Raw genomic sequence first — 12,997 nt, forward strand, 5'->3', positions numbered from 1 at the left:
GACCCAGCACAGACCCCTGCGGGACCCCACTAACTACCCTCCTCCACTGAGAATACTGGCCACGCAATCCTACTCTCTGCTTCCTATCTTTCAACCAGTTCTTAATCCATAATAATACCCTACCTCCGATTCCATGACTCTGCAATTTCTTCAGGAGTCTTTCGTGCGGCACTTTGTCAAACGCCTTCTGAAAATCCAGATATACAATATCAACCGGCTCCCCATTGTCCACATGTTTGCTTACCCCCTCAAAAAAATGCATTAGATTGGTGAGGCAAGACTTCCCTTCACTAAATCCGTGCTGACTTTGTCTCATCAGTCCATGTTTTTGTATATGCTCTGCAATTTTATTCTTAATAATAGCCTCCACCATCTTGCCCGGCACCGACGTCAGACTCACCGGTCTATAATTTCCCGGATCTCCTCTGGAACCCTTCTTAAAAATCGGAGTAACATTGGCTACCCTCCAGTCTTCCGGTACTACACTCGATTTTAGGGACAGATTTCATATTTCTAACAGTAGCTCCGCAAGTTCATTTTTTAGTTCTATTAATACTCTGGGATGAATACCATCAGGTCCCGGTGATTTACTACTCTTCAGCTTGCTGAACTGACCCATTACATCCTCCAAGGTTACAGAGAATTTGTTTAGTTTCTCCGACTCCCCCGCTTCAAATATTCTTTCCGGCACCGGTGTCCCCCCCAAATCCTCCTCGGTGAAGACCGAAGCAAAGAATTCATTTAATTTCTCCGCTACGGCTTTGTCCTCCTTGATCGCCCCTTTAACACCATTTTCATCCAGCGGCCAGCCGACTCTTTGGCTGGTTTCCTGCTTTTAATGTATCTAAAAAAATTTTTACTATGTATTTTTGCTTCCAACGCTAATTTCTTCTCAAAGTCCTTTTTTGCCCTCCTTATCTCCGCTTTGCATTTGGCTTGGCATTCCTTATGATCTATCCAGTTACTTTCAGTTGGTTCTCTTCTCCACTTTCTGAAGGATTGTTTTTTGGCTCTAATGATTTCCTTTATCTTACTGTTTAGCCACGCCGGCTGACGTTTAGTCTTTTTTCCCTTTTTTCTAATACGTGGAATATATTTGTCCTGAACCTCCAGGATGGTGTTTTTAAACAGCATCCACGCCTGATGCAAGTTTTTTACTCTGCGAGCTGCTCCTTTCAGTCTTTTTTTCACCATTTTTCTCATTTTGTCGTAATCACCTTTTCTATAGTTAAACGCTAGCGTACTTGATTTCCTAGTTTCACTTCCTTCAATGTCAATATCAAAACCGATCATATTATGATCACTGTTATCAAGCGGCCCTCGTATCGTTACCCCCTGCACTAGATCATGAGCACCACTAAGGACTAAGTCTAGTATTTTTCCTTCTCTTGTCGGCTCCTGAACTAGCTGTTCCATGAAGCTGTCCTTGATTTCATCAAGAAATCTTATGTCCCTTGCGTGTACAGATGTTACATTAACCCAGTCTATATGCAGGTAATTGAAATCCCCCATTATTATTGTGTTGCCTAGTTTGTTTGCGTCCCTGATTTCCTTTAACATTTCCGCATCCGTCTGTTCGTCCTGGCCAGGCGGACGGTAGTACACTCCTATCACTATCCTTTTCCCCTTTGCACATGGAATTTCAATCCACAGTGATTCCAAGGAGTGTTTTGTTTCCTGCAGAATTTTCAATCTATTTGATTCAAGGCTCTCGTTAATATACAATGCTACCCCTCCACCAATCCGATTCACCCTATCACTACGATATAATTTGTACCCCGGTATGACAGTGTCCCACTGGTTATCCTCCTTCCACCAGGTCTCAGAGATGCCTATTATATCTAATTTTTCATTTAGTGCAATATATTCCAACTCCCCCATCTTATTTCTTAGGCTCCTGGCATTCGCATATAGACATTTCAAACTATGTTTGTTGTTCCTAAATACATCATGCTTAGTACTTGACAGTATTAATTGGCAATCTTTTGTCTGATTTTTATTGTTATTTAAAGATACCCGATCTACTACAATCTCTTTTGCAACCTCACTATCAGGATACTCTATCTTCCCTGTTATGGTGATATCTTTGAAAGATACCTTATCCCGAACCATGCTCTTTTGAGCGACTGTCGGCCTTCCCCCCATTTCTAGTTTAAAAGCTGCTCTATCTCCTTCTTAAACGCCGATGCCAGCAGCCTGGTCCCACTCTGGTTAAGATGGAGCCCATCCTTTCGGAATAGGCCCCCCCTTCCCCAGAATGTTGCCCAGTTCCTAACAAATCTAAAGCCCTCCTCCCTGCACCATCGTCTCATCCACGCATTGAGACTCTGGAGCTCTGCCTGTCTCTTGGGCCCTGCGCGTGGCACAGGTAGCATTTCAGAAAATGCTACCCTGGAGGATCTGGATTTCAGCTTTCTACCTAAGAGCCTAAATTTTGCTTCCAGAACCTCTCTCCCACATTTTCCTATGTCATTAGTACCCACATGTACCAAGACAGCCGTCTCCTCCCCAGCACTATATAAAATCCTATCTAGGTGACGCGTGAGGTCCGCCACCTTCGCACCAGGCAGGCAAGTCACCAGGCGATCCTCACGTCCACCAGCCACCCAGCTATCTATATGCCTAATGATCGAATCACCAAGTACAACAGGTGTCCTAACCTTTCCCTCCCGGGCAACATTTGGAGATATATCCTCGGTGCGAAAGGATAATACATCCCTTGGTGGGCAGGTCCTGGCTACAGGAGTACTTCCTACTTCACCAGGGTGATGCTCTCCTTCTAGGAGACCTCCCTCCTCCAAGGTAGCACAGGGGCTACCTGACTGGAGGTGGGACTTCTCTACAACATCCCTGTAGGTCTCCTCTATGTACCTCTCTGTCTCCCTCAGCTCCATCAAGTCTGCTACTCTAGCCTCAAGAGAACGGACACGTTCTCTGAGAGCTAGGAGCTCTTTGCATCGGGCACACACATATGACACCTCACCAATTGGGAGATAATCATACATGTGACACTCATCAGTGATGTCACAATGGTTTCATTGCCCGATACGTGGCTCACTTCTGATATTGTGATGTCATAAGGGAAAGGGGGGAAGGGAAATGGGACTTGATATACCGCCTTTCTGAGGTTTTTGCAACTACATTCGAAGCGCTTTACATATATTCAGGTACTTATTTTGCACCAGGGGCAATGGAGGGTTAAGTGACTTGCCCAGAGTCACAAGGAGCTGCAGTGGGAATGGAACTCAGTTCCCCAGGATCAAAGTCAGTCCACTGCACTAACCACTAGGCTGCTCCTCAACTCATTCCACCAATAAGAGCCAACCTCATCAGTGATGTCACAATGGCTTCATTGTCCGATACGTGGCTCACTTCTGATATTGTGATGTCATAAGGGAAAGGGGGGAAGGGAAATGGGACTTGATATACCGCCTTTCTGAGGTTTTTGCAACTACATTCAAAGTGGTTTACATATATTCAGGTACTTATTTTGTACCAGGGGCAATGGAGGGTTAAGTGACTTGCACAGAGTCACAAGGAGCTGCAGTGGGAATTGAACCCAGTTCCCCAGGATCAGAGTCCACTGCACTAACCACTAGGCAACTCCTCCAGAACTTAAAGAGCTGAAATCTGATAATGTAACTTTGTGACTGCTAAGCGCTACAGAGGTTTTACTTCGTGATGGTATTTTGACATGGGAAATGATTTTGTATTAATGGACTAAACATCTTTGAATTTGTATTCATTAAAAATATTAGAAAATCCTCAGGCTTTGTTAAGAGCTGTGTCAAGAAATAACTGCCATCAAAAGATTGAGGTGGCAGTATTTGATGACAAGTGATCTTTTTCTTTTATTTTGGTTGGAATGTTTTTGGAGTTCTTAAAATATAGTTGCCTACAACCTGTCAGTGAATTCTAACAGCAGGAAAGTACCTTTAAAAATGGTGTCTTTAAAGATTGTCATTTTTTTCTGAGAGAAGTTTAAGCTTATATATTTATAAGGATTTCCAAATAGTTTTTACAGGTTGAGTATTTTAAGCATGTTTGTGAACAAGGATATGATTATTTAGAATATTTATGTTGAAATCTATTAAAGTGAAAAGATCACAAGAAGAGATATATGCGCCAAATAGTATAAGAAAAACATCAGCATCAAACTCCAACATGATTTAAGTAAATGAAAACAACAACCTGCCCCCCCTCCCCTCCATCCCCTGAAGCTCGCACCAGGGCTGATCACAATCCTACATCCATGGATCTAAATCCCTACAGATTTATTATAAATGAGATGGTAAAGTCAACCATAAGGTCTCCCTGGTGTCCTGGAATTCTCACCCCCTGGGGTTTTGAAAATCAGACACTCCCAGGTGCTCTATTCTCCTTTGCATGATTAAAAGTGCACGCCACTGAGATAGTACAGGACCTGTAGGTTGCAACCGTGTAGTCAAATTAGTTTTAAGGCCAAACAAAATAGCGTAGTAGAAAAACCTCTTAAAGCCCTCAATGATTTGTCCATTAAAGGTAAATGTACCAAACAAGATCATTGTGTCCATGGTGACCTGTATATTCCAGCGTTTCCAGATCTGATGCAGTAGGTGTTGCCAGAATCTGATAACCAAGTTACAAGTCCAAATCATATGTCCCAAGGTTGCCAGACTTGCACCACACCTAAGACATCCAAATTGAGCACACATATGCCAGCTTTGTGTGCCCTGGATGGCAATATGTATATTTCGAGCAAAAACTTGTACCGTGTTTCTTGATGCAGTATATTAAACCAGCAAATTTGAATTTGTTGTATATATGTGCAGATGTTATCTCCAGTAATTGTGGGACCATTTTCGAGCTAGGGAGGCATAATCTAAGTCTACTTTCAAATTTTTAAAAAAATCTATGATAAGTCAAAGGCACGTGTCGGTGGGATCCCAAAGTGTATGCATCTGCTATTGTCTCTCTGACATCCTCTTGTGAGATCCGTCCACAATAATGAGGATATGTTGTTTCAGTTGTAGACAGGTAAAGTAGTTCATTGGTTGCAAGGCAAATTCTTTTTGCAGATCTGGAAACGGTTTAATTTTACCTTCCTCATTTAGAACCTGCAACAAAAATTTTAAACCTCATGCCTCCCAGTAAGTGAATACACTACAGCCCACTCCAGGCTTAAAAGACGGATTATCACATAAAGAAAGATATGGCGTTATTTTTGCTGAAAAACTATCACCTCTACAAATCCATCACCAGACCTCCCTACGTTCTTCAAAAAAGGATAGGCAGCAAATGCTCCAAGAGGTAAACTCCCTGAGGTATAAAGAATCTGAGTGAAGTGCACCTCCGGGAACAACTTTGTTTCCAAAGATGTTGTAGAAAAATCTTGAGTGCCTCAGAAACAATCCTTGATGTCTCTCATCCCGCAAGCTATTGTGAGATATTTAATATTTAGCAAACCCATCTCTGGATGATATAATAAAAGCTTAAAAAATTTGGAAAAGTTTCTGGAAGAGCAGTCTATAAAACATTGTTAAGATGGGTATGTGGAAAACCCTCTGCTTATCCCAGGTACTTGTGACCTGGATGGCCACTGTTGGAAATAGGATATTAGGCTTGATATATCTTTATTCCAACCCAAAGTGACAGTTCTTATGTTCTTAGAAACCAATGAGGTCCTAATGATATTTACCGGGAGAATAATGGAAGAGAATTATGAGTGTTGTTTTCTGTTACCTGCAAAGTATTTGGTTAGTTATTTGTTTTATAATTTATATCCTGCGTCATCTAGTGGACTAACAAATTACATGCTTAATTTAAAAATTGCAAGCAATACTAACAGATACAGAACATTCCTTCAACATAGCCATGGTTATATGATGATTGGGCTGTTCTGTTCATTTTCTTCAGAACAGGTTAAAGGTAGACTGTTCGATATCTATGTTAATGGTTTTCTTATGCAGTAGTAGAGCTAATCTGAGGAAGGGAATATGAAATATGTTTTTAACTGCCGTCCTGGGTAGTACTCTTTGGAGTGGGGAAAATGTGTTGCTGAGGGTCACATGATAGAACAGGATAAATTAGTCTCTAGTGAATGCTAGTGGTAGGTCTGGGTTATTGCATTCCCAAAACAGATGGATCCAGTGGTCTAAGCTGATGGGTAAGAATATTTCTTTTCTGTATGGTGTAGTTACTCTTGCAGCTCCCTGTAGCTTCCATTTCTAACTTTTTATTTATCTTTCAGTAGTTATTTCTCAACTGTATAATTTTGAAACTATTCCTAAAGCTCTCTTTTCTACCTCTTGACTTTAGGCATTGACAAAAGATCCTCAGGATTATCCAGACAAAAAAAGCCTCCCCCATGTGCACGTTGCCTTGTGGATAAATTCGCAAGGAGGACGGAAAGTGAAAGCAGGAGATACCGTAGCTTACATCATTTGTCAGGTGAAATGCTTCTCTTCTAATGACTTCTGCCATTGCTTACATAATGAAGCTTTCCATAAAGATGTAGTGTGTGTGTGTGTATTCTTTTTATTTCAGTTAGTCTGTTTCTCCAATCTGCTTGCATTTAGGAGTTCTTATATTCGTATAATTCCCTGGGAAGACCCTCATTCACATAGTGCCCAAAGTTATATACATGGCAGAGAGTATCCATAATTCTTTTGTGTCTAGTATACTGCAGAGTGAACAATTATTTTCAGTGCATAGAAACATTTGTTTACCAAATCAGAAATAAGCAAGTGGAAGGTTAATTCATTATCAAGGGTAACCTTCAAAATTGTAATATAGTTTTTTGTTGGAATTGTTGAACCAGACGTGTATAAAATATCAGGAAGTTAACTGATGGTTAAAAAAAAAAAGAAAAAGAAGATGGTCTGTAGATATCACACAGAATACAAGAAGTTTGGAGGGTGGCCCATTTAACACTGAGTTTTAAAAAGCGTTCCATTGGTGATCCGGGAAATTACAGACCACCTCAGTGCTGGGTAAAATGGTGAAAACTATTATAAAGAATAAAATTACAAAACACGTAGACAAACATGGCTTAATGGGACAGAGTGAGCATAGGTTCAGTCAAGAGAAGTCTTGCCTCACCAATTTGTTTCATTTCTTTGAAGGCATGAATAAACATGTGGATGAAGGCGAGCCGGTTGATATATTGTATATATATATAAATGATATGGAAATCGGAACGACAAGTGAGGTGATTAAATTTGCAGATGATACAAACCTGTTCAAAGTTGTTAAAACACATGCAGACTGTGAATAATTGTAGGAAGATCTTAGGAAATTGGAAGACTGGGCGTCCAGATGGCAGATAAAATTTAATGTGGACAAATGGAAGGTGATGCACATTGGGAAGAATAATCTGAATCATAGTTATCTGATGCTAGGTTCCACCTTGGGGGTCAGCACCTAAATATAAGATCTAGCAGGTGGTGTAGAAAATACAGTTAAATCTTCTGTTTAGTGTGCAGCAGCACCCAAAAAAAAAGCAAACAGGATGCTAGGAATTATTAGGAAAGGGTTAGTAATTAAGACTGAAAATTATTATAATGCCTCTGTATCACTCCATGGTATGATCTCACCTTGAGTATTGAGTTCAATTCTGCTTGCCGTATCTCAAAAAAGATAAAATGGAATTAGAAAAGGTTCAAAGAAGAGCAACCAAAATGGTAAAGGGTTTGGAAGTGGGTCAGACTAGTGGTCTGACCCAGTATGGCTTTTCTTATGTTCTTATATTCAGATTGCATTTCAGTAGAACAAAATCTTTATTCTTAAAAGGGTGTCTCACACATGAAAATCACCTGATGAGGACACTTTTTGCCCACAACTGGGCTGTGAGGGGTTCGAATATTAATACAATTAACTGATTAAAATAAAATAAAGCTACTTCAAAACATTCATAATTTTAAAAGAATAGCAATGTAGGATGTCTACTATACGTCATAGACCTCCTTATACTCCAGAAGAATACAACACCCGTTGAAGGGTTGGCCAGTGAACCTCAGTGATAACGCTGTACACAGTGACTTACATATTCCAATCCTCACTGGTTCTTAGCCACCACCACCTTCCTGGGTTAATTTGATTTTGTACAGTCTTAATAAACGTGAAAAACGTTTTCAATGTTTCATCACACTATGTTAACTTATTCTTAATATACTCATCGTTGAGATATATTGTATAGGTCTAGTTGGCATAGGGGGTTCTCATCCGCCATGGCATGTGTTTCGCTGTATTGCTTTATCAAGGAAGTCCCCTAAAAATGAAAAGAGCTTATCAGTTTCACAAAACCCTAAGACAATGTCTTATTAAGTCTTAGGGTTTTAATATCTTGATATAAAATAGTGTAGTTTCTAAGATACCTAAATATCAGCTACCGGTTTTCACGCCTATAGTCGCCTGCTGTAAGCAAGATGGGACTAACAGGAATCCAACCTATCACAGGACCCACTAGACTAAACGTCATCCATTCCACTTCCATGTTAAGCTCATTAGGGGTCACTGTGTTCAATTTGTAAATCCACTCTTGCTCTTTATAATTAAGTAGGCATTCATAGTTTTCTCCCTTCCACCCAGTCATAACCTGATCAGTGACTTGCCAATGATGGTCAGAAATAGAATGATGATTAAGCAACCAATGTGCAACCAAAGGGGCCTGCTCAGTTTTAGTGACTATTCTTGATTTGTGTTCATTTAATTGTATCTTTATTGGTCTGCTACTACGTCCCACATAAACAAGACCACACGGGCATTGTATTATATATACCACAGCAGAACTATTGCATGTGGTCCTTTGCTTGGCTTGTATAGTTTAACCAGTGCGTTCATCCTTCCACTGTTGCCCAATGAGGGCAAGGGGACACCATCGACACGTCCCACATGGGACATGTTCCCCCCCTCTCTTTTTTGCTATGCTCTTGTGAGTAACGCTGTCTGGATAGCAACTCCCTGATATTTTTGCCCCTAGTGTACACTATCAGTGGAAAATCATCAAAGGCTGGATGTATCTGCAGGTTGTGCCAATGTGATAGTAAAATTTGCACAAACTTTGAGGATAACTGTAAGGCATAACATAAGTTAGTTGTTCTGGGTGGCAGCAGCATCTCTGCCCACCGCAGTAAGCAGCAGCAGCAATGTTGCTGCTAGCTGCACTTTGGCTGGTCATCGGCAATCTGGAGGAGCACGTGCACGTGCACACCACACCACCTCTTAAAGGGACAGTCACCGCTACTTTCGGGGGAAGGCCAAGAGGTATCTCCGCCCTCTGGATTAAATTTGAGCGCCGCTCCTTCTCTTTTTCCCTGCCTCAGCAACAGGTTCTGGACTTTTCCTCTCTGGCTGATGTGATCTCTCCTACTCCTGATCCAACCATCACTTGCACCTGGATTCCTCCTTGCCTGCAGCCTGACCTGTTCATTCCCTGCACCTAGACTCCGCCTTGCCTGCCGCCTGCCCATCGCCTGCACCTGGACTCTGTCTTGCCTGCCGTCTAACTAGACCATTGCCTGCACTTGGACTCCGCCTCTCAGCCTCTGTACTTTCCTGGATTCAGCTGTCCTCCGATCTACCCCCTCCTCACCTTAATGGGGGAACCCTCTATTGGCCAAGCCCTGCCATCCACCTCAACTTTCGAGGAATGGTGCTTGGTCCAGGTGAAGAACCCCAAAGGATTCATAGTTCTCTTCTCCAAGTTTAACTGTGACAGCAGGCCGCTTTTTACCGCTGCTTTGTAAAAGGACCCCAAAGTTATTCAAAGTTGTTAAATCACAAGAGGATTGTGAAAAATTACAAGAGGACCTTACTAGACTGGGAGACTGGGCATCCAAATGGCAGATGATGTTTGATGTGAGCAAGTGCAATGTGATGCATATGGGAAAGAGTAGCCCAAAATATAGCTACGTGATGAAAGGTTCCACGTTAGGAGTCACTGACCAGGAAAGGGATCTAGGTGTCATCGTTGATACGTTGAAACCCTCTGCTCAGTGTGTGGTGGCAGCTAAGAAAACAAGTAGAATATTAGGTCTTATTAGGAAAGGAATGAAAAACAAAAATAAGGATGTTATAATGCCTTTGTATCTTTCTATGGTGCAAGAACATCTTGAATACTGTATGCAATTCTGATCACTGCATCTCAAAAAAGATATAGTGGAATTAGAAAAGGTACAGAGAAGGGCTCTGAAAATGATAAAGGTAATGAAGCTGCAAAGTAGTAAATTTAGTACAAATTGTAGAAAATATTTCTTCACTTAACGTGTAATTAAACTCTGGAATTTGTTGCCAGAGAATGTAGTAAAAACAGTTAGTTTAGCGGGGTTTAAAAAAAGTTTGGATAACTTCCTAAAAGAAATGTCCATAAGCCATTAGGGGAAAATCCACTGCTTATTTCTAGGATAAGCAGCATAAAATGTACTGTTTTGGGATCTTATCAGGTACTTGTAATCTGGATTTTCCAATGTTGGAAACAGGATGCTGTGCTTAGTGGACCTTCGGTCTGTCCCAGTAATGCAATGTTTATATTTTTATGTCTTTATGAAGAGATGCACCCAAGGCAGTGTACAGCAGGTATAGTTTAACATAAAACTTAGAATTTTGTTAACAGCATAACAATAGTAAAATGACCAAGTATAAACAAATACAGTAAATGAGTTAAACGTGAAAACAGCAAAATGAAATGTAATAATTGGACTACCATGAAACAGGATCAAAAATATACACATTTAACAGGACTGAAATTCAAAAAACAGCGATATAATATTATTATTACTTTAAACCACTGGAAAATGTTGGTCAACTTAACTGTACATTTTTGATGGAATTAGGTTTTATTTATTTTTATTTTTGTTACATTTGTACCCCGTACTTTCCCACTCATGGCAGGCTCAATGCGGCTTACATGGGGCAATGGAGGGTTAAGTGACTTGCCCAGAGTCACAAGGAGCTGCCTGTGCCGGGAATCGAACTCAGTTCCTCAGTTCCCCAGGATCAAAGTCCACCACCCTAACCACTAGGCCACTCCTCCACTCTCATTGATTTAGGAGTTATGAAAGGATTATAGAACAAAACGAGCACCAAGCACCTCTAAAAATTGCAGATGGGAGTTATTGGATAGATATATGTTTACTGTATAACAGGAGGAAATGTTTAAGGTTGCTGTTTGTATTTTGGTGTTTACAAATTATAAATTTTTAATAAAAAAGATTTCAAACTGGAGGATATATGTGCCTTGATGACAAAGCAGCTCCTTGTATGCAGTTGATATTGTATAAAAGTAATTTGTTTACATTTGTTGCTACATAAACTCGAGAATGGCTCTTAAAATCACCTATCTTTTGACTGAACTTCAATCACAGGGATTGACCTCTGTTCACTTTGCAATTTACGTTTTGCAGACAGGAGGTCATCTGTCATAAAGTCGACCCCATAATCCTAGACCTATGTCCTGGATACAAAATTTTGAATTGGACCAGATGTAGGAAGAAAGGAGGGGTCATATCACTCATCTACAGATCCTTCTTCACAGTGGAACCCATTACAGAATCCATAGCACCACAACTGGAAATTGCCTCAGTTAGAATAAGTGACAAAGTTGCATACTTTTCTACAGGCCCCCAGGAAACTGGAAAATGGCCCAACCACACTTCATGGACTTTATCTCCAACACCTGCACAACCAACTCCAACATACTGATAATAGGAGACATAAACCTACACTTAAAAAATCAAAACATTGGAAGCACAAAGGACTGCGTAGAATTCCTGCACTTCTGGAAAGGCCAATGGTCACCAGAACGCTCTACGCATATCAAAGGACACAGATTCTCACCCAACCAGGATATTACCATACAAAACCAAAACTGTACAGAAATTCCTTGGTCCGACCACTTCAAACTACACATTGCCCTTTATTGGAGAGAACTAAGGATCACCCTAACACAACCACGAACCATTCACAACTCACGAGGAAAGGTGGTCACAACCAGTTTGTTTTTTTCTAGCAAAAAAGTGCTGATATTCAAATGCTAGGCCACCCTTAAGGAGTGGGATGATCACTGAGGGACCCACCCCATAATAGCCAGGCCCCCTGCAACCAGTCACAGAATCTGTGACAAGACAGAATTGGTGTGTAGAACCTGAGCTCTTATCATTAAAACTTGAGGTCCATGTGTCAGTTTTAGCACAGTGGAAAAGGTGCTGGTATTCAGTACCCCCTCAAAAAAAGTTCTGGTCGCAACTAAATTCTGGACCTCCATCTACAGTGATCACCTCAAACGAAATCAGTGGATTTCATAACATTTTGGGACAAAAGATGTACCACCTTACTAAATGAGAGAGCCCCCATGAAATCCAAAAGTATACAGAAAGGAAACTGGCTCCAGGGTATGATAATACATTAATAGAGCTAAAAATCCAATGCAGAAGACGAGTACGAACCTGGAAAAAAAACCCCAAACCATTACACCATTACTGCCTGGGGGGAGTCACGAAAAAGATACAAGAATAGCATTAGAGAGGCTAAGAGGGATTTCTATAAAGAACAGGTAGGCTCAAATTACAAAGATACAAAGAAACTCTATAAACTTGTAAACAACCTATTAAATATGAAACCTCTCATGACAAGGAACAACAACCCCCTACCAACACACAAATTTGCCAAATATTAAAGAGAGAATCAACTTAAGGAAGAGTCTTCCACAGACTAACAACAACCTTGAAAAGCTAAGAACTTATAGTATAGGCTGGAGGAGGACACTGGTTCTGTGATGTTAGGGTGGATATCGAGTATTTGAGGATTGCCAGTCAGTCCAGCAAAAGTTAACCAGGTACTGAGCACCACTAGCATACAAAAATAAATAAAAAATAGAGTTTTTGCACTTTGCACCATAGATTTATAGTATAATTTTCTAGGCTATTTTTAAGGTTTTTGTGGGGGGGTTTTGTCAGTAAGATTATCTTTTAAATAGAAAAACCGAAGGTTAATATATACCCCAGAGGAGTTAAACTATTAC

General features: G+C 40.7%; 1 protein-coding gene across 2 annotated transcripts in view; it reads left to right on the forward strand.

Annotated features, from left to right (window-relative positions):
- The window catches only part of POLA1 (DNA polymerase alpha 1, catalytic subunit), a 782,590-nt gene that overhangs the window by 344,121 nt on the left and 425,472 nt on the right, over positions 1-12,997 (forward strand). For both annotated transcript variants that reach the window (XM_030202369.1, XM_030202370.1), the window contains exon 31: positions 6,298-6,429. In XM_030202369.1, the coding sequence (XP_030058229.1) occupies positions 6,298-6,429 (132 nt within the window). The remainder of the gene's footprint in view (positions 1-6,297; positions 6,430-12,997) is intronic.

This window comes from Microcaecilia unicolor, chromosome 4 (genome assembly GCF_901765095.1).
Source record: "Microcaecilia unicolor chromosome 4, aMicUni1.1, whole genome shotgun sequence".
Lineage (NCBI taxonomy): Eukaryota > Metazoa > Chordata > Amphibia > Gymnophiona > Siphonopidae > Microcaecilia > Microcaecilia unicolor.